Source organism: Oncorhynchus nerka, linkage group LG22, assembly GCF_034236695.1.
Source record: "Oncorhynchus nerka isolate Pitt River linkage group LG22, Oner_Uvic_2.0, whole genome shotgun sequence".
NCBI lineage: Eukaryota > Metazoa > Chordata > Actinopteri > Salmoniformes > Salmonidae > Oncorhynchus > Oncorhynchus nerka.
In genome coordinates this window covers 19,903,082-19,925,140 of record NC_088417.1, presented here as the reverse complement: position 1 = coordinate 19,925,140, position 22,059 = coordinate 19,903,082, and the positions used below count along the sequence as shown (strand labels likewise).

General features: G+C 46.2%; 1 protein-coding gene across 2 annotated transcripts; it reads right to left on the bottom strand.

Moving 5' to 3' along the window:
• Positions 1-256: 256 nt before the first annotated feature.
• LOC115104982 (MAP7 domain-containing protein 2-like) lies at positions 257-10,900 on the bottom strand. Of its 2 annotated transcripts, XM_029626457.2 has the most exons (13): positions 10,407-10,900; positions 8,848-8,937; positions 7,551-7,640; positions 7,254-7,348; positions 7,046-7,167; positions 5,466-5,662; positions 5,075-5,213; positions 3,996-4,176; positions 3,581-3,685; positions 3,439-3,496; positions 3,063-3,207; positions 2,698-2,987; positions 257-2,555 (listed from the first exon to the last, which is right to left on the bottom strand). In XM_029626457.2, the coding sequence occupies exons 1-12, from the start codon at positions 10,642-10,644 to the stop codon at positions 2,705-2,707; spliced, it is 1,743 nt and encodes a 580-aa protein (XP_029482317.2). In that variant the 5' UTR covers positions 10,645-10,900; the 3' UTR covers positions 257-2,555; positions 2,698-2,704. The 2 variants fall into 2 exon arrangements, with proteins under 2 accessions (XP_029482317.2, XP_064863093.1); XM_065007021.1 differs by lacking the exon at positions 8,848-8,937 and having other exon boundaries at positions 10,407-10,898.
• Between the last annotated feature and the right edge of the window lie 11,159 nt (positions 10,901-22,059).

Here is a 22,059-nt window from a genome sequence, read left to right as displayed (position 1 = left end):
AATTGGGTTAACTGGTTTGAACATGGCTTTAAGCTATATCACTGCCAATCTAGTGGCCACAGTTAATTAATGATGCACACTATTTGGTCCAGCGCTGCAGGTGGCGGTAAATCACCATTATAAGCTTTATGCTTTTTTCCAAACACAATCGAAGAAGAAAATGTACTGGAGATGGCCTCAATGGCGCTACCCGTGCTCTCACGGACCAATGCAGAGGTATCTGTTTGTGCCATTGGTTGATAAACAAAGTCCCAAACATGGCTTGATGATGTTTTATTGTTGTTTTTCAGCAGTTAGAACCATGCACCACATCTACAGTTATATATTCCGCCAAGCTGCAGTGACATCTGTGTTAAGTGACTTTTAGTGAATAATATTCTGACCTTAAGTCTTAAGTTTAACTACATTTTCCCTTAGGATACAATGAATGTTAACAGCCTCTGAAAGCATGAGATAATGAACGAGTACAGAAAGAGAGGAAGAGAGATGGACGGAAATACATGTTAACAAATCAAGAGTCCAACGCACTGAAGACAGCAAAGATAAGTGGACATTCCAGGCCTTTGCCTACTCTAGTCCAGTAATTGAGATACAGCATCATTAGTACAGCCATTAATGCACACAATTCAGAGTGTTCCCCCTCACAGGGTTAGCTGGGTCATGAGGAATGATTGACACCTTACACTGCCCTTCAGGGGGAACTGAAACAGAGATTGAATCAGCGAGGAGAGGGAGCGCACATGCTGAGCTACACCTTACCCCAGAGCAAAGCATAGGCAAGAGTTACAGTAAGACCCGAACCAGACAGTTACAGTACAGCGAGAATGTATGATTATAGAATTCACAGCAGTAGTAGACAGCAGACTGTGAATTGTCCTCTGTAGTGAGATACATCTCCATGAGGTAAAGCCACAGTCATAGTGAATATAGCGGTTGCACACCAGAGTCTGTTACAGAGTTGACTGACTGAGTGAGTACACAGACTGGTGAGATACTGTAGGACAGGGTTCTCAAACTTTGGTGCTAGAGAACTACTTGCCTGGCTATGCAGGCTTTTGTTTCAGCCCTGTCCCAAACCCACTTGATTCAACTAATCACCATCTTCAGTATGAACCATGATCAGTGGAATCAGGTGTGAACGAAAGCCTGCACACGCAGTAGCCCTCCAGGACTGCAGGTGAAGACCCCTGCTGTAGGTTGACTGGTAGTTGCAGCATAAACAGTCCAGTTCAGAGCAGAGGCAAGATAAGGAGAGCAGTGTTTCCAAAGCAGAGATTAGTGTTTTCAGAGCTGTTACACAACCACACCGTGCACACTAACTACACCACAGCTAGCGTACACACAGCGAGCCAAAAACACACGCCACATCTTTTCAATATCCCCCAACCCTGTAAATAGCTAAAAAATACGACACCATTCACAGTTTTCATTTGTTTTTGCAGAGATTATATTCAGAGATGCTCCAGTCTTCCACGTGTGTTTTGATGCACCACTGTAGAGCGGTGGTGGACAAAAGCATATCAACTGAGGCCAGACTTTTGTCTTACTATATCATCCACATCTGTAGATGAGTAGGTTTCTCCAGTTGCAGGAGGTTAACATATCTAGACTGGCTAGCTGAGTTCTAAGTACCAATAGTAGTCGAATAGACTCCTGAGTCCTGGCAAACAGTAGTGCAGCACATCAGTGGTGGTGGGATATAACCTTCCACCACTAGAAACACTGACAGACAGAAACTCCAAACAGTCGTTACAACCTGACGTTGTAACGACTGTTGCCACTAACCACTGATACAGGGTCAGACTATATTTTAATCTCCCCAATAGTTAGTTATTGAGGGTTAGAAAGATCTGATCCTAGATCTGTGGTTAGGGGCAACTTCTACCTAGAGCTAGTTAACAGCTGTGTGACTATAGTATATACAGGAGGAGGAGAGGTGTTCTCCAACGAAGTTGCTACAGGGTCACATGATCAGTGTTAACCACGTAATTAATGCTACAGGAGGATAACACAACCATACTATTACATCATCCTCCTCTCAACACTGACACACCTTTATGCACAATATCATACAGCCAGGACACAGAGAAAAAGCTTTACTTTACCGGAAGAGTATTAACTGTGTGTGTACATGTCAGTGTGTGTGAAGGGGGAATTCAGCGGTAGATATGTTGAGGAGGTTGGTGGCACCTTAATTGGGGAGAATGGCTCATGGTAATGACTGGAGCGGCATTAGTGGAATGGTACCGAATACGTCAGGCACATGGTTTCAAGGTGTTTGATGCCGTTCCCGGACATTATTATGAGCCGTCCTCCCCTCAGCAGCCTCCTGTGGTTGAGTTGTATAGATGAGGGCGAGCCATACATTGAGGGGTTGTTGTTCTCTGTGGAAGCCGGGGGGTGCTTGGGGAGGGTCTCTCCCCTAAAGAGGGGTGAGGGCGGAGGTGCAAGGAGCTGATCTCTCTCTGATGGGGGGAAGCAGGAGGAGAGAAGAGACCCCCTTGCTGCTCCTAGCTCCTCTTTGCACCCAACAGCTAGTTGTCCTACCCAACGCCCTGGAGGAAGAGGAGAATGAATATTAGAGCAGAGCTGTACAGTGTGTGTTCATTTGTGAGTTTTTAAAATTTAACCAGGCAAGTCAGTTTAGAACAAATTCTTATTTACAATGACGGCCTTCCCCGTCCCAAACCCGGTTACCTGGTTACTAGATGTCCAGTTTGCCAGGGCTAAGGCTGTGGAGAAGTTGGGCGGAGCTTGGGGAGGAGCTAGTGAAGATGGAGGGGTTATAATCCTGTATCAGCAGGTTCTTGTTGAGGTCTCCCAGGGCTGCAGCACTGCCGGCCTGCAGCATGGGGTAAAGGGACGTTTCTGGCTGGGCGGTGAGATCCAGGAGGTGCTCAAGGGTTTGGGTGTTACTCATGCTGTTTAACCCATCGCTGATGGGAGAGAACTCTTGAACGCTACCCAACTCATCCCTGGACACTGGACTGGGGAGACACACAGTATGAAAAATTAGTGTTAAGAATTGGGGACCTGTGTGTGTGTGTGTGTGTGCAGCTCACCTGACGTCCATAGACTGCACCCCGTCAGACAGCTCGTCCCCTCCACAGCTCTTACTCTCCAGGGGTCCCAGCGTGATGATGGGGGACTCGTCCTGATCCAACTCCCTGACATGTCCTGCCTGGCCCCCGTTCACCTCACACACACCTGAGAGAGAGGAGGGGGTTAGACACACCATATTAATAGTAGCTCAAAACCTTAATGCATTAATGGTCAAGAGTCATATATACTGTAAGGCAAACAATACAACCCAACATACCCTCCTCTCCACCACATGGGGGAGCTGTAACCCTGGCCGGTTCACTGTCTGCTGAGTCACCCTGCAGACAGTACACCCTGTGTATGTGTGTGTGTGCGCACGCTCTTGTTTGTATATACCTGGGCATAAGGAGTCCGTCTCACTCTTACGTGTCCTCTTCATGATCTCCTCAATCCGCTGTGGACACACACACACAGGAGTTTAGGAAAACAGCTTAAATGGCAGCGTTCGGGGGAGGGGGGGGGGGGTAGGTGTGCTAACCTTCTTCCTCTGCAGTCTCTCCTGCTCCTCCTGTACCTGCAACAGTTCTCTCTCCTGCCTCTTCCTATCTGTCTCCCTGTGAGCACGCAGACATGCCTCCTCTCTCTGCACACAAACACAAGCAAAACATTAATGCCCTGAACTGATAAGAACTAAGGAAGCTGTGGGTCAGACATAATGTGGGGTCAGATTGCATGAGATCAGCAGAAGTAGGGAGGTTATTCAAGGCTAAAAGCACAATGTAGCAGACAGACCAATATATATAAACCACATGGATTTGAAACTGCTAGCAACATGGCCTTGGAGATATGTATATTTGTATTGACTATCTGTCATTAGACATCTTAGACAGGCCTACATGCTGCAGTAATGCCTCTTTGGTTTGACATTTAACCCCTGAGACTTAACCCCTGACCTCTCGGTCCAGCTGATCCTGCATGTCTTTCCAACGTCTCTCCTTTGTCCTTCTCTCCTCGTCCTCTCTGGTCTTCCTCTCCTCCTCCCACCTCGCTCTCTCCTCCTCCGCTTGTTGTACCTCTCTTGCCTGCTGCTCCAGTGCCTCCTGCTCTCTCCTCTGCTCCTCCTCCGCTCTCAGCCTACACACACACACACACTCAGTGAGAAAACGCACACACCATGTACACTCTAAATACCCACATCCTTCTGGCCAGACGCTCTATACCAAGGATCATCAACTAAATTCAGCTGCGGGACGATTTCTTTCTGGAGTGGATGGTCAGGGGGCCGGAACATCATTTCAAATCATTTGTTGTCTGCAAATTGGCCACAAGATATAATATCTGGCTAAAACATATTCATTTCAAGCCTTGCTTACATTTATATACAATCACATATATATTTCTATTATGCGTTGAAATATTTTGGAACAGTTTTCCAAAATTACAATCACTTGGAGATGATTTGCTGGTGTTTTGACATTCTTTAATGTCCTACAAAAAATAGTTTGTTTGCTTTTTTGCTCAGAAAACATTGGGAGGCAAATAAAATCACCCGCGGCCTAAATTCAGGCAACCAATTGGGGAACACTGCTCTATTCAAATACTCCACATGGGCTTCCCGAGTGACGCAGCGGTCTAAGGCACTGCATCGCAGTGTTTGAGGCGTAACTACAGACCCGGGTTCGATCCCAGGCTGTGTCACAGCCGGCCGTGACCGGGACGCCCATGATGCGACGCACAATTGACCCAGCGTTTCCCAGGTTAGGGGAGGGTTTGGAGGCCGGGATTTCCTTGTCCCATTGCACTCTAGCGACTCCTTCAGGGTTAAGCGAGCAGTGTGTCAAGTGCGAGCAGTATGTCAAGAAGCAGTGCCGCTTGGCAGGGTTTTGTTTCAGAGAACGCGTGGCTCTCGAAATTCGCCTCTCGCAAGTCCGTAGGGGAGTTGCAGCGATGGGACAAGACTGTAACTACCAATTGGATATCACGAAAATTGGGGAGAACAAAAATAAAACAAAAATACTCCACACACACACACCTCTCCTCCTCCTGTCGTAGTTTGTCCTCCTGTTCTTTCTGTATTCTGGCCAGACGACGCCTCTCAGCCAACAGTCTAGAAGCCTCCTCTGCATCCATTGTCCCGGCAACGTTCCTGCCTGTGGGCGTACCTGGAGACTCTGAGAGGAGAAGGAGGGAAGCAGTTGGGGAGACAGACAGAGATGACTTGGGGTACAGCAGACACTGATGAAAGCAGTTCTCTGAAGCGTTCTGTTCTCTCCTCTCGTCTAGGGTGGCTCAGGTTACAGACCTCTCTCTCCATCCACCTCTCTCTCCTCTCAAGGGCAGAGCATATCAGTGGTGAATTCTGAGCTCACTGATCATCTCTCTAACTGCTCAAACATGCACGCGCACACACACACACACCTTACCTGCCGCAAGGTCTCTGCTGGAGGACTTGGAGGTCTTCTTCTCTGGTGTGTCCAGCTTAGAGGACTTCCTCTCTAGGTTTCCATGACCCCTGGCCTCCTGGTTGCCCTCAGTTATCGGGGTTCGCTGGCGGAGGGGGGAGGGAGGATACTGTCCCGGAGAGCAGGGGGACTGGGCGCGACTCTTAGTTGACCTCACCCTGTAATAACAATCAACTTTCATTCAGTGGTGAGTATTCATGGGTGCCAAGGGAAGCCAGGCTTCCCCAAATATTTCACCAATAAAAACAATACATTTCGATTCTGAATCTCACCGGAGAAATCATCCAAGTGAGGGAAACAGTGTATCTGATGCTGTCTGGACCAAAAGAGTATAACATGTTGCTGCAGTAGCATTTGATTGATTGATGCCAGCAAGCATTTGGCCTTCCTTGATAAAAAACATTAGAAAATAATTAGCCAATCAGCATTGAGCTGAGCTCAACTGGGAGTTGTCCTGGTGCAGAAAAACACCCCAAGGGAGGCCAGTGTGAATTTGGCTTCACACCAATCAAATAACTTCCTAAGCAAAACGTCATTTTCAATGTGTTTCTGGTCTGCTTGTGTTGATGTCTTGCAGTAGCTAGCTTGCTAAATCGTCCCTTTCCTAAGCCATGGATGGACTTGTGGTTTTGACTTAATCCTCTGTACAGGCCAATGATTATGACGGTGATTCTGATCTAACCAGAAATGAACATGTTGTGCCACTGGCCTGCCGATTGAAGTTCAATATGTAGCCTAGTAGACTCACATTAACTAGCTAGCTAACTTAGCTGGTTCATTGTTGCCCATGCCAGGAAGTTAGGCTAGCAAATATTTTAGCTAGGTAGCCTATGAAAACAAAAACTAAAAGTATGTATGACAGAGCCATAGAACATAGACCGTTTTGCCAACACACGTGTGCATACACACGGACAGAAATCAGTACCACGGACAGCCACATGATATTTAGAAACATTGTTTGGACTAAATTGTTTTTGGTATTTTTAAGTTTGTTTTCAGTGTATTAAACTAAGCATATATAGCCTTGTTGATGTTTAAATTTAAATTGTGCTGGAATAGTGGAGGCAGTGCTCCTGTTGTCTTTGTGCTGACTTGCGGTAACTCTGTGGTTCTAAATCAGTAGTTGTTTAGTAAACTGTCGAAAACATTAACATGCTTGACCAAGCGGCAGGTCATATAACATATAACTGTTTCATGCATTATTTGCTTTGTGGACGTCACAGGACAGATGTTGCTCTCTGGTTTTTGATGAAACAAACATATGTGTAGTTGACTTGTCTTTTTGCTGTGACGACCTTATTGTATATCATGATGGCGTATGAACAAATAACACAATTATCACAATATAGGTTGTATTATGGCTTTTTTTACTGGCTTGGCTTGCTCAGGGATTTTACTCAAGGACCCTTACTGCTTTAATTGAACCTTTCATACAACCTTGCAGTACTTAACAATAAGCACAATAACAAGGTCAGCAACGGCCCACAACACTCCCACAATGTTCAGATAACCTATGTGTGTGCAACTGCACGTTTCTGTACCTTTTGGGCGTGCCCAGTCCTTTGCTCTGGGCTCTGGGGGAGGAGCTTCGGGTCGGAGTGGTCGGAGATTCAAGGCGTCTCATTGAAGAGTCAGTCAGACAGGGGGCGGGGCCTCTCTCTGTCTAAAAACACAACAGAAGAAGTCAGGTTTTGCTCAGAATTCTAATGTGGTAATATAAATGCATGTACAAACACACATGGTACCGACTGTGGGTGTTTTGGGGGTCTTGTCCTCCGGGGGCCCATTACTGGTCTTCCTGGAGGGGGAACCTTTGTAGGCCGGCCGCTGGGGGCTTGGAGACGCTAAACGAGGGGACACACCACACACTGCATAGTCATAGGGCAGACAAAGAGACGGACAACGAAGAAACACACCAACAGAGGGGTGCAGAGAAATACATAAAAGAGAGTCATACTGTTGCTTGGCAACACTAGACACACATCCTCATGAATCGACTCACACACACACACACACGCACAGACACACGCGGGCGCACACACACACCTCTATCTGGTGAGTGCAGGGAGGCTGAAGAGTTGGAGAGCCGTTTGGTGATTGGCTGGTCCGAGGAGGGCGGTGTCAGGAAGTCACACACTGCAGCGAGATGCATGATGGGAGAAAGAGTCAGAAGTTCCACCCCATAGTGACATGAAGAGGTATGAGTCATCTTTAACCACTAATACTGAATTCACATTATCTACCCTCATCCTTGATGTGTGAACTCATTCACTTCCGCTCATGGGGAAGGTTAAGAATGGGCTGAAATATGGTGGAAAGTCTTAATTGCTTACACCAATCTTCACAAGAGAGAGATGAGTGCACACTTCAGGGAGGTAGGTAGAGAAAATAGCTAAGGTCAGATATCTGTGATTAGGGCCAACTTGTACCTGGAGCAACAGTGACACAAATCACATTACACACAAATACGAGACACACAACACGCTTTACAAACACACACCACGAGAACACTCCAACTAAAATGTCACTCCGGTTAGTGAACAGACCATTCAACCAATAAAACACAACACACTCACTATCTAAAACACACAACTATGCAACAAATTCACACACAACAAACCATCAATCCCACCAAACACACACTGATTGGGCTTCGGTTTGACTTCAGTCTTGTATATTAAGAGACTAATGCATGTTCCATATTTACATGGATACACAAGGATACACAGACCGTCTAGCACAAAGGAGAGAGGAGGGTTTTAACCAGACTGCTGCATATCCTATAAAGTGTGTGTGTTTGGTTAGACTGCTACAGGGGCAGACTGCTACAGATCCTGATTGGGGGGGGGGGGTAGTAGTTGGACCCCCTACTGTGAACACTGTATGTGCATCACCAAGCGTCGCCATAGGCCAGACAGACAGGAAGTACATAAACTCTTTGTTCTGATTGGGCAAGGAGGGGGGGCTGACGGACCCCAAAGACCAAAGGGAGACAACAAACACAGACACACACAGACATTTACTTAATGTGTGGGGAACACAACCATAACCATATTCACAAACACACAAACACTCCTATGCAGGAAGGCAGCAGAACTCACAGCAAAACACAAAACTCATACCAATGAGATGGGACATAGGCTACTTGGGCCAAAATATAAAAAATGTGAATACGGACAATAGAATACAATGTAATATTTTATTGCCCAGAAGGGGGAATAACAGTCTTGCACTGGCAACACAAAGCACAACATGCATGCAGCCACACAACAACAGCACATGTACGGTATATACACACACATGCAGGCAGCGGATCACGCTAAGGGTGTCAGGTGGTCTGTACCGTTCCTGGATTGGTTGGGGCTGGCAGCGGAGGCGGGTTGATGAGGCAGAGCTGAGCCAATAGCATGAGAGGGCGGGGTCTTAGGGTGACCTAGTAGCAGGTGTGTCAGAGCGGAGAAAGCAAAGCGTTACACACGCACCTGGGCCTAACAATCATACACACACACCCGAGTGTTGAATTTATACTCACTTATGTACTGCGTGCACAAACCTACGTGGCGCATTTGTATACACGCACACACCTATGAGTCTCTGACACACGCACGCGGTGCACTGCAGTCAGACTGGAGCTGTGTAATCTGATATCCTGCATGATGCAGCATCAACTGATCTCAGTTCAGATCTACCGTCCATCCGCTGGTTATCACCCCAGTGAAATATAGTTTTGATCAGTAATTGAAGAAGAATAGAATGGGTGCTGATACTCCAGGCTTTACCAGCGTTTGTACTCTAGAGACGCTATTCTGTAGGATTCTATAAGGTATTGTTGAAGAATGTGGTAGCCTGTGTATTCTATAAGAGGGGCCGATTCTCCACTTCATCCTAGGCCTGATGAGGTGTGTGAATAATTGATTGCATTATGAATGCGTCACAGAGTCTGGTTACTGCTCCAGTACTGCTCACTGATGGGAGCGTCATCGCTGAAAACAAATAAACGCACGCACTCACACACACATACCATGAAAATACACAGATAAAGATACAAATACAATTGCAAATCCTATAATACCCTTAGCCTTAACAGTGCCATAACATCAGGCCTAGACATATGACAAGGGGTGTGTGTGTAGAGAGAGAGAGACAGACACTAATGCAACAATGGATGTTTACATACGCAGTAAATATCGCGTCAATGTGTGTGTGTGTGGTTAGATACGTATTTCAGGCCCCTCCCAGGAATCAGGCCTGTTTCCCAACGCACGCAAACACACACACACTACTGAGGGAGTGTAGCAGCATTTCACAGAAACAGAGATATGCCCAACACACACAGGATTCCTCAGCTAAACTCACACCTGTAACAGCAGGGTAAACGACAGTGACACAGACAGAATTCTCTTATCATCACAGAGTAATGTTATGAGCCATAATACTATTGGCCCACACACACACACAGCAGCCTCTCCCAAGCTGATGAGTTTAAGACAAAGCGTTGTCCTCCCCTGCATTGCAGCCTCCACACCCTTTTCCTCTTTCTGTCCTCCCCCTCTCTCCCTCTGGTCTCTGTCCTCCGTCTCTCACCCCTCGTTTCTCTCCTTATTGTCCTTTCTCTCCAATTCACCTGCCCCCATTATCTTTATCTTCATCCATCCCTCCCCTCTCTTCTCTAGTTTCCTTTTCCGTGTAGCTGTCCTAAACTGTCCCCACCCTTTCCCCCATCCTGAACACATCCCATCAACCCCTGTCCTCTCTCTCTTCCTTTGTCCCCCCTCACACACACACGTCATCCCATACCTCGTAAACCTCCATACCTCCTGTCAATCTCTCCCCTCCCCCTCCCGGTCTCTCCCTCCGGTTTGACTCCCATGCCCCCACCCTCCTCCTCCCCAGTGTACTCACCCTCTCCCCCTCCAGGCGGTCCTCCCCAGGTCCAGCGTTTAGGCCTGTTCTCCATAGAGTCTCTGCTGTCCTCCCCCATCGGTCTCTCCCTCTCTCCCCCTCTCTCCCGTCTTCTCACCAAGGCCTCCAGTCTCTCCTGTTCGTTACGTTCCAAAACGGGGAAAAATAGACACTCTCTCACAGAGCCGTCGCTTCGACGACGAACACCCGGTGATGCACATGGAGACGGCTGCGCCATGGTTACCAGAGCAACTGCAGCCTCGCCACTTTTTCTCTCCTCCAAGTGTGTCAGTTCGTTCAATCACTCACACTGTATGCTGCTCACTGATAAATATACCAGTCTCAGACTCGCTATCTATCCCTCTCTATCTATCCCTGTCTCCACCGGTGTCTGCCGCTCCCTCTAGGTAGCTCTGTTTCTCTCTCTCTTGCTCTGTCACTCTCTCTCCCTCCCCTCACTTGTTCACTCCACCCTTTCTCTCTCTGCTCACCTCTTTCTCCCTAGATTATCTCTCCTTCCCCTCCCTTTTTTCTCTCTCTTCCCACTCCCCTTTTGCCCCCCCCCCCCCCCTAATAACTGATTCTATTTGAGGAAGCATTTAGCCAGCTAGAGGGACAACATATAACCTCTACTCCGTTCCCCTCTGTTGACGACACCAAACTGAGTGCACACAGACACGTCATAGGGACATATACACACACAGAGGGTACTCTATGGTACTGACACAGGTTGCATTTGTCACATCGCAGATGCTCTTTTTTCCTTTGTTTTCTCCACTCTTTTCCTTTGTTTTCTCCACTCTCTTCCTTTGTATTCTCCACTCTCTTCCTTTGTATTCTCCACTCTCTTCCTTTGTATTCTCCACTCTCTTCCTTTGTATTCCTTTGTATATGTTTTCTCCACTCTCTTCCTTTGTTTTCTCCACTCTCTTCCTTTGTATTCTCCACTCTCTTCCTTTGTATTCTCCACTCTCTTCCTTTGTTTTCTCCACTCTCTTCCTTTGTATTCTCCACTATCTTCCTTTGTATTCTCCACTCTCTTCCTTTGTATTCTCCACTCACTCCCTCCTTTCCTCCAACCCTCCCTCCATCGTTCCATCTATCCCTCCTTCCTTCTTCATCTGCTCAGTGACTGTATTTCTCTGGTGGGTTAACTCCTGCATGTCTGGACTACTGAGATCTACAGCAGAGAGAGAGAGAGACAGAGGCTCTGATGTCATTTACCAGAGACAGACACACACACACACACACTCTCATTTCAATAAATCTCCTATACATATTTCAATTCACATGCATTGCATGAGCTGCTGTAAATCTTCTGTACAAGTTGTTGGGTATCTTAAGTATGTTGGGGGAAAGGCTGCAGTATTCTCTGTGAGGAAGGGAAAGCCCCACCTCAGATTGGGAGAGAAAGAGGGACTCGCACACACCACTGCAGGAGAGGAGAAGGGGAGGAGGGAGGGATGGGTGAGGGGGATGAAGATCAATAAGAGAGAAGAAAAGAGAGAGATAGCGATAAAGAGATCCAGAGAGATAGAGGGAAGCCGAGGGTGGGGGAGAGGGAGAAAGAGGGGGAGGAGAGGTAGAGAGAGAGAGAGGGGAGAGAGAGAGAGTCATCTGAGGTGATAGCGGACAATATCGCTACGGCAACCCAGAACCCGATCGGTGCCAGGACTAAAATAGAACCTCCACAGAGTTCTACAGCAGAACACACACACACCTAAATAACCAGAGACAGATTAATCAACAGTGTTTTTTATCAATACATTAACTCATATTGTTTGCATATCTAATTGATAATTCTGCAGTAATCAACCAACATCAATTCTATAGGCTACCACTGGCCTCATATCCTATCACATCCTATTGTATCATATGGAAACTCTATCTGGTCCTACACATAATCAAATATTCATATCCATGTGCGTGTGACAGATATATATCATGTATTGTCTGATTCCAGGAAATGACACATGATATGTCAACGATGACATCATGGTGCAGCCACAGAGACCGCCCAATCATTCATCTATTAACATAAACGGGAGAGTCTGTCTGCAATGATGGGCTGTCTCCCAATCAATTTCAAATCATCAGTTGAGATGTTCACCATTAAAGCACATCTAATCTAACCCAACAGGCAGACCATACTCAGCCCAAATCGGAGAGAGAGCGAGAGAGAGGTAAACAGGGTGTGGGGGAGTTGGAAGGAGTCATTGAGGACAAAAATAACGAGGGTGCATAGTAGTTTGACCTCTGACCTTCTCCTCCTCTTCCTGCTGTTGTCTCCTCCCCTCTCTTTTTTTCTGCTCCTCCATCCTCCTCCCTCCGAAAAACGCTCCAGCTGCTGCTCTTTATCACGCAGGAACTCTCCTAGGTCTCTACACACACACACACACACAGTTCATATTGGTTTATTGAATGTGTGTGCGACTCATACCCTGACTCTTCTCTGTCTCCTCCCTCTCACTAGCTGCACTCTGTCCAGCCGCGGTGACCCTTACACTAGGACGAGAGAAGATAGAGAGTCAGTGAGCACATAGAAGACAATTATGAACAGAAGAGAAACTCAGAGCAGGTGATTCATACTTATTTAACATCAGTGGAGAGGTTAAAGTATACTGTTGCTGAATGAACAACGGACTACAGTAGATCAGCCAGTATTAGAGGTAGCTACACAGACGCGGATAGCATTTTAGTCTAGGAGTAGGTAGCTTAGCTTGGTCTCTGTTAAGAAACAGATAAGTATGATGCTACAGGTGGCTTACTTGCTGGACAGTTGCGATTGGACGACAGGCGAGAAGGGGACATGTGCCCATTGGTGAGTGGCCTTGTCCTGGTGATGTAAGGCAAGGTCATGACTGCTCATTGGAGGGTAGAATCAGTACCACACTTGACACATACACAGAGGCCAGAGCTAATGCTTAGGCTTTTGCTCAGTGGGCTCACACAGTCGATCTTTACACACGCATGTGACAAGGGTACGATTCCATAGAAATATATTTTCTAAGTTTGATTTCCGGTCAGTAAGACATCAAATTTCCCTAGATGATTCCTGACCCTGTCTGTGTGTAAGGGGGAAGAGACACACATCCAGCTGACCTGGGGGTCATCCCTCCATGTCAGGGTCAGACAGACAGCTCTATAAACCTGCTGTCAATCTGTTGTAGCTAGAGGTCAGAGGTCAGGGCATTGTGTGTGGTTTATGTCTACCTATCTGAAACACTGTCAATCAACATATAAACTACGAAACAAGAGGAGCTGGAGGGTCTTGTCTATGCTCAAACACACACATACAGAGAGATGCACACTTACTATATATGCAGACTATATGCACACAGCACGCAATGAGCTAGTGTTTTTTTACTTTCATAAGATATGTAAATGCTTGCAGAGTCAGATCTGCCCCACAGCTTATGTTAAGAGATAACTCACACACTTTTAACATCAAGACATCCAAACATTTGCTAAACACTCCCTGTGTCAGGTGAGTTATAGTAACATTCTCTAGTCACAAACATACCGATTCTTTAATCAATACAGACATATTTCATTTCAATTTAAAGCATTTAGGCTACAGCAAAAGAAGAGCAATTTAATAGAGAAAAAAAGTATCCCCTAATAATATTGTTATCCCAAGACTAGTCTCAAAACACCCGCCTGTAACTCCTGAGCCCTCAACATCATCATCTCACCTGTCACCTCGTGCTGAGCACCGGGTGTGACTGTGGTCATCTCTGTTCCCTCCACTCCTGTCCCTGTGTCTGTTCCGGTGTTTGGATGCCTCCCGATTCCTGCCGGCCGCTGCAGAACAGCAGTAACAAATCAAATCAGCCTGAATACGACTGCAGCAAAACCGTACGGAGAGATACATGGCAGAGAAACAGAGTTTGAGAGTGGAGGGATGCCAAAAAGAGAGACACCAACAGGAGAAGTGAATATTTGACTGTCTTCGAATGGAATTGAAGTCCCGCCTTCTGATGAACTTGACCTCTTTTTATTTTTAATTAGCTTATTTTTGCTAATGACAGTTTAATCCATATTGGCTTGGTTTGTCTATGAGTTTAAGTCACAGAAGAGCACACGTACCAGGCATGCACCCGAAAGCACTGCATTACGTCATTATTTACATCAGAGTGTACGCATGTCTGGTCAGTGGTCTGTCTCTCACACACACACACACACACACACACACACACACACACATCCTTCCAGAGGTTTATTCATAGATTAAAAATAGAGCTGAGGAAACATCAAATAACAACAAGCTGTTAGAATCAGCAGGAGGGTCTATGATAAAGATGTTGGGGAAAATACTCCCATAATGGAGAACATAAAAGGGTTGAGAGAGACCAACTGACAAGAAAGAAGCCAAAGGGCAAACCGGCTTTAGGCCCTGGTGTAGGGCTAGAGAGAATGGTGCAATTGTGGCCCACGATTCAGGGAGTTCCTGCATGTAGGCATTCCTTCATCTGCAGGAATCCCTCTCTATACTTCTATTGGTCCATTTTTAATCTAGTCAAGCAGGAGGTGGGGGTGTTCCAGTACAGTAGGTTGCATAATGTTGGATGCCAACTGCCGATTAACCCCACAGAATATGAAGAAGAGACGAGGGCAACAACGGTAGAAAGTGTCCTCCCCCCGCCTGTCGGGCACCGTTTTCCCGCAGTTCTGTTAATGATGGTGAGGGCAGTTCTGTTAATGATGGTGAGGGCAGTTCTGTTAATGATGGTGAGGGCAGTTCTGTTAATGATGGTGAGGGCAGTTCTGTTAATGATGGTGAGGGCAGTTCTGTTAATGATGGTGAGGGCAGTTCTGTTAATGATGGTGAGGGCAGTTCTGTTAATGATGGTGAGGGCAGTTCTGTTAATGATGGTGAGGGCAGTTCTGTTAATGATGGTGAGGGCAGTTTTGTTAATGATGGTGAGGGCAGGCAGGAGCAAAGGACACCGTCTACTGGTGTCTCCCGCTGTAGGCTAGCTAGCTGGCAGGCAGAATTCCTGTACAGGGGAGGCGGGAGCAAAGGACACTGTCTACTGGTGTCTCCCGCTGTAGGCTAGCTAGCTAGCAGGCAGAATTCCTGTACAGGGGAGGCGGGAGCAAAGGACACTGTCTACTGGTGTGTCCCGCTGTAGGCTAACTAGCTAGCAGGCAGAATTCCTGTACAGGGGAGGCGGGAGCAAAGGACACTGTCTACTGGTGTGTCCCGCTGTAGGCTAGCTAGCTAGCAGGCAGAATTCCTGTACAGGGGAGGCGGGAGCAAAGGACACTGTCTACTGGTGTCTCCCGCTGTAGGCTAGCTAGCTAGCAGGCAGAATTCCTGTACAGGGGAGGCGGGAGCAAAGGACACTGTCTACTGGTGTCTCCCGCTGTAGGCTAGCTAGCTAGCAGGCAGAATTCCTGTACAGGGGAGGCGGGGGCATAAAACTCAGATAATACTTTTATTTCTCTTTTTACCAATATTCAAAAGTGTCACACAAGCATGAAGATGTAGTTCTCAAGGCAGGTATTCATGCAGGAACCAATGAGATGCTTGAGGCAGGGGGCGTTCATGAAGGCGCAGGAATGCTCACAAGCAAAAACACCCCAATTGCAGCTGCAATCACACACTCCTGGGGCTAAAGGCAAACAGGGGCCACATGCATGGTTATGCCTGCAGAGGCTGTTGCGGCTTTTTATGGAGCCCTGTGGTCGTTGGGAAAACATGTGCTGAAAATTAAAACATGTAGCAATAGCCTGGGCTTAATGCACTAGATGTGTTTTTATATGTGACCATTGACTTATAATTACATTACCCAGGCTGGCTATTATAGTCCCCTATGTAGTCGTTTGGTCACGGTGCTGCAATTGACCATTTCTGGGGTGGGATTAATTTAAATGCAATTTACAGGTTCTTTCAGACTTCCGTTTCACGCAGAAATCGGATTATCCCTTCTTTCCAATGTTTTAGGCTAATAATGGTCATGAAAACGCACACAACATTTTTACCAAGGTCTGATTGCCTATAGAAAACGTGATGCGCAAGAGCTGCAGGGTATATGACACCGGCAGTGAGTCGAGGCAATTGGGTCTCATAGGGGTGTGTCATTCGGCACAGCGACACCAATTAAACGTTCACACATGCGCGTGTCAGATCCTATCTGTTGCCCTGGATAAAGAAAATGAGACAAGGCATCTGCCATTTTGAGAAAGGGTTTGTTCACGCTACATTTCTGAAGCAGAAATAGTATAAGATGGGGAGAAGTTAGAGTGAACAGATATCCAGCCGAGTAGGCCTACAGCTTGACTTAATTTGGCTCAGTATTGTGAAAAGTGTCAAATATGTATATTCTATTCTCTCCTGCTGCATCATCCCAACTCTGACCGTGACGAAAAAGGTCCGCATACATAGGCTCTGTTTGCTCCTAGCATAACTCATTTTGCTCCTAGGCGAAGCGATATGGAGCCCCGTTTGGGTCTTTGTGTGTCAAAAAAGATACGTCAAATAACACTATTTGACCAATCAGGACCCGAATAACTGCACGTCACATAATTTAACACGTTCATGATTTTTTACGTAGTTGTTACACATGGATTACGCTTTCACTCGTGTTACATATGTCACACCGAAATGTATGCTATGATGCTGGTAAAGTTTTGATGCACCTGCCGCACTAGCGCAGACACACCTCCCCAAGCTCTGGACAGTGCTGGTCATAAAAAAAGCCAGCTAGCTGATGGATGCAAACAATGATCAAAAAAACAGTTTTAGCTAAATATCTAGCTAGGTGTCATCATCTAAAATATTTTATTTGATTAGTGGTGGTCGGACCCACCTATGTGAAGCTAGCCACAATAAGTATTACACAGGTGGAATTTGCGTTTCGCCTTCAAAATAAAAGTATCATTCAAAGTGATACAAATTAATACAAATAGTGGAATCATGCCACAATGGAATAGATCATGCTAAACGAGTTTGGAATGTTCTTATATAAATTAAACAAAATACAATCATTTCTTAATTAGAAAAAAAATCTGTTCAAATCAACTGGATGTATTAGACTTTAGAATTGCATTGGGGGCATACTTATTTCACTGTACAGCCTTACCTATGGATTGTGGATCAATGACATGGAGTATCAGTCTACACAGTGACACCCACAGAACATTAACGTCGTAGCTCTTATTGTGGGACATTGAAACCACTGAATTGAGCCACATTTGTATTGAACACTATTCCATAAGGAAAAACAATACAATGTGGATGTTTTGGAGCTTGATAACTCGAGGACTTTGGGGGAAAAAAGCACTTGGGTACTGAGTAGACTGATACCCCATTTCATTGATCCCCAATCCTTAGGTAAGGCTGTACAACGCAATATGAATGTTAATACACACAATAGGCTGACTGGAGAGTTGATTTCACACAGTCACAGTCCTGCAATAAGAGCCAGGATACTAATATGGGGCGGCAGGGTAGCCTAGTGGTTAGAGCGTTGGACTAGTAACCGAATGGTTGCAAGTTCGAATCCCCGAGCTGACAAGGTACAAATCTGTCGTTCTGCCCCTGAACAGGCAGTTAACCCACTGTTCCTAGTAAAATAAAGGTTAAAAAAAAATATATATATATATATATATATATATAGTTCTGTGGGTTTCTCCCAGTAGACTGATACCCCATTTCATTGCTCCACATTACAACACTCCAAACTTGTTCAACATTATCTAGTCTAAATATGTCATGATTCCACAAATTGTAACCTTCTGCATTACTTTCAAATATGGACTTTTATTTTGAAGACAAAACGCAAATTCCACTATTGTGGAAAACAAAAAACGGCCATATTACTGTTTGTCCCTTTTGAGCAACCATGGCAACAACATCGCCAGAAACACTTCCTCAAAATAGTCCAAATGTATCTAAGATAAATCAAGCAATCTGTAATTAATTTCTACGTTTTTCCCAGGAGTTCTTAGATGTACAATTGTGCGACTAAGATGCTTGGTGCAGTACATTTACATTTACATTTAAGTCATTTAGCAGACGCTCTTATCCAGAGCGACTTACAAATTGGTGCGTTCACCTTAAGACATCCAGTGGAACAGCCACTTTACAATAGTGCATCTAAATCTTTTAAGGGGGTGAGAAGGATTACTTTATCCTATCCTAGGTATTCCTGAAAGAGGTGGGGTTTCAGGTGTCTCCGGAAGGTGGTGATTGACTCCGCTGTCCTGGCGTCGTGAGGGAGTTTGTTCCACCATTGGGGGGCCAGAGCAGCGAACAGTTTTGACTGGGCTGCGCGGGAACTGTACTTCCTCAGTGGTAGGGAGGCGAGCAGGCCAGAGATGGATGAACGCAGTGCCCTTGTTTGGGTGTAGGGCCTGATCAGAGCCTGGAGGTACTGAGGTGCCGTTCCCCTCACAGCTCCGTAGGCAAGCACCATGGTCTTGTAGCGGATGCGAGCTTCAACTGGCCAGTGGAGAGAGCGGAGGAGCGGGGTGACGTGAGAGAACTTGGGAAGGTTGAACACCAGACGGGCTGCGGCGTTCTGGATGAGTTGTAGGGGTTTAATGGCACAGGCAGGGAGCCCAGCCAACAGCGAGTTGCAGTAATCCAGACGGGAGATGACAAGTGCCTGGATTAGGACCTGCGCCGCTTCCTGTGTGAGGCAGGGTCGTACTCTGCGGATGTTGTAGAGCATGAACCTACAAGAACGGGCCACCGCCTTGATGTTAGTTGAGAACGACAGGGTGTTGTCCAGGATCACGCCAAGGTTCTTAGCGCTCTGGGAGGAGGACACAATGGAGTTGTCAACCGTGATGGCGAGATCATGGAACGGGCAGTCCTTCCCGGGAGGAAGAGCAGCTCCGTCTTGCCGAGGTTCAGCTTGAGGTGGTGATCCGTCATCCACACTGATATGTCTGCCAGACATGCAGAGATGCGATCGCCACCTGGTCATCAGAAGGGGAAAGGAGAAGATTAATTGTGTGTCGTCTGCATAGCAATGATAGGAGAGACCATGTGAGGTTATGACAGAGCCAAGTGACTTGGTGTATAGCGAGAATAGGAGAGGGCCTAGAACAGAGCCCTGGGGGACGCCAGTGGTGAGAGCGCGTGGTGAGGAGACAGATTCTCGCCACGCCACCTGGTAGGAGCGACCTGTCAGGTAGGACGCAATCCAAGCGTGGGCCGCGCCGGAGATGCCCAACTCGGAGAGGGTGGAGAGGAGGATCTGATGGTTCACAGTATCGAAGGCAGCCGATAGGTCTAGAAGGATGAGAGCAGAGGAGAGAGAGTTAGCTTTAGCAGTGCGGAGGGCCTCCGTGATACAGAGAAGAGCAGTCTCAGTTGAATGACTAGTCTTGAAACCTGACTGATTTGGATCAAGAAGGTCATTCTGAGAGAGATAGCGGGAGAGCTGGCCAAGGACGGCACGTTCAAGAGTTTTGGAGAGAAAAGAAAGAAGGGATACTGGTCTGTAGTTGTTGACATCGGAGGGATCGAGTGTAGGTTTTTCAGAAGGGGTGCAACTCTCGCTCTCTTGAAGACAGAAGGGACGTAGCCAGCGGTCAGGGATGAGTTGATGAGCGAGGTGAGGTAAGGGAGAAGGTCTCCGGAAATGGTCTGGAGAAGAGAGGAGGGAATAGGGTCAAGCGGGCAGGTTGTTGGGCGGCCGGCCGTCACAAGACGCGAGATTTCATCTGGAGAGAGAGGGGAGAAAGAGGTCAGAGCACAGGGTAGGGCAGTGTGAGCAGAACCAGCGGTGTCGTTTGACTTAGCAAACGAGGATCGGATGTCGTCGACCTTCTTTTCAAAATGGTTGACGAAGTCATCTGCAGAGAGGGAGGAGGGGGGGGAGGGGGAGGAGGATTCAGGAGGGAGGAGAAGGTGGCAAAGAGCTTCCTAGGGTTAGAGGCAGATGCTTGGACTTTAGAGTGGTAGAAAGTGGCTTTAGCAGCAGAGACAGAAGAGGAAAATGTAGAGAGGAGGGAGTGAAAGGATGCCAGGTCCGCAGGGAGGCGAGTATTTCTCAAGTGAAAAAAATGTGCATGATAACTTGTCATCTCATTGGCTGCATTCCAAACACTTAAGACACACCCTCTCCCCTCAGCCATCAAATTAAGTGGACACTTCTGATGACATATCATGACGTCTGACGAGAATACACTTGCAGAAATTCGTCACTCGTTCGTCCCGTGACGATTGTGTTTTCAGCCACCGGTAGCTTGTGGGTGCTTTATATGCGCTATGTCAATGACGATTGCATGTCTACTTATATTAACTATATCATTATTAATATACGCCTACTGTATGATAGCTAACAAAATAATTAGCTAACTAACGTTAACATACCTAGCTACTTCTGAAGGACAATTTTTTATTTCTACAATTTCCAAAAGTTAACCAAACAAAAACATAATTACTTTTAAGAGACGTGTTTATGCATTAGTAGCACAATTTCTAATTTCATTAGTAGCACAATTTCTTGTGTATTTTATTTAACTAAGCAAGTCAGTTACGAACAAATTCTTATTTACAATGACGGCCTACCAAAAGGCCTCAACTCTTTATCAACAAAAATGATATTCAAATAAACCAAATTTATCAACACAGTAGGCCTAAATATTTCCTAACGATATCACAACTTAAATATAGCCTACTTACTTACTCAGTTGGATAAAGGACATCTTGGTAATTATTTTCATCATCTCTAAGGGAACTATCTGGGGCAAACACTCGAAAATCGCTTCTGCTGAATGTCTGTCGCTGCCGAGCTAACAAATACCGTGCTAGTCTCTCACTCTATGAACGATCACTGCTATCCGGATTCCTTGGGACATCCTTACCCTGAACCCTAAACTAACACTAAACTTAACCATTTTACATTTACACTTGATAGGAGGTAGGGACATCCCAAAAATTCAGAATAGCAAGGACACTCTGGGAAAGCCTATGAACTTCTCTATTCGACTGAACGTCGTGGACACAACTCTTATTGGCTGTCTGATGTAAGCTACTGAGAACAGGTACCAACACAGTCTGTGATTGGCTAACATGTAGATCTACAGCGAGATGAGATAACAAACCACGAAGTGTTGAAGACAAGACAGATTACCTATAGATTGGACAATCTTTTCTAGGCCATTAGCGATAACAGGGAATACACAAGCCATAGGCTATACTCGGAGGCTACTTCGGCATGTCGGCTTGCACGGGGAAAACGGTAAGTTTCTAACATTTATGGTTGAGATTGAATTAATATAAATATCCACCGTATGGCTTTCATTAACACGCAGACGTTAGTACGGTGTTGATATGACGACATGTTAGTTGACGCTACATGCAGGTGTCACGCAGACATTAGTAAGGCAGCCACACGGTGGCCTAGGCTTTATTAAGTCTCTTATCACCCCCCATACCACCCAGGACCTCTGCTTAACTAGCTCAAGTGAATGCCCTCCCGAAGCATTTTACCAGTCGCGCCACGCCAAAAGCCAGCTACTCCGCTGCACAAGTGGGGGACACTTCTGGCTGAAGAGTCAATTTCACACATCTCCATATGCTACATACAAACTTTACAAATATAAAGACCAACAAGAATGTTCAATTAAAAAAAACAATCCTGTATTACAGAAACATCTTTGTATTACTACGTCATTGTGTAATATTATT

Excerpts from the sequence above, each read along its gene's own strand:
- LOC115104982 (XM_029626457.2), bottom strand. The coding sequence starts at position 10,644 with ATGGCGCAGCCGTCTCCATGTGCATCACCGGGTGTTCGTCGTCGAAGC. Across the intron at positions 7,168-7,253 it reads AGACCCCCAAAACACCCACA|ACAGAGAGAGGCCCCGCCCC; the intron begins GTCGGTACCATG and ends TTGTGTTTTTAG. Across the intron at positions 2,988-3,062 it reads GTGCAGTCTATGGACGTCAG|TCCAGTGTCCAGGGATGAGT; the intron begins GTGAGCTGCACA and ends GTGTCTCCCCAG.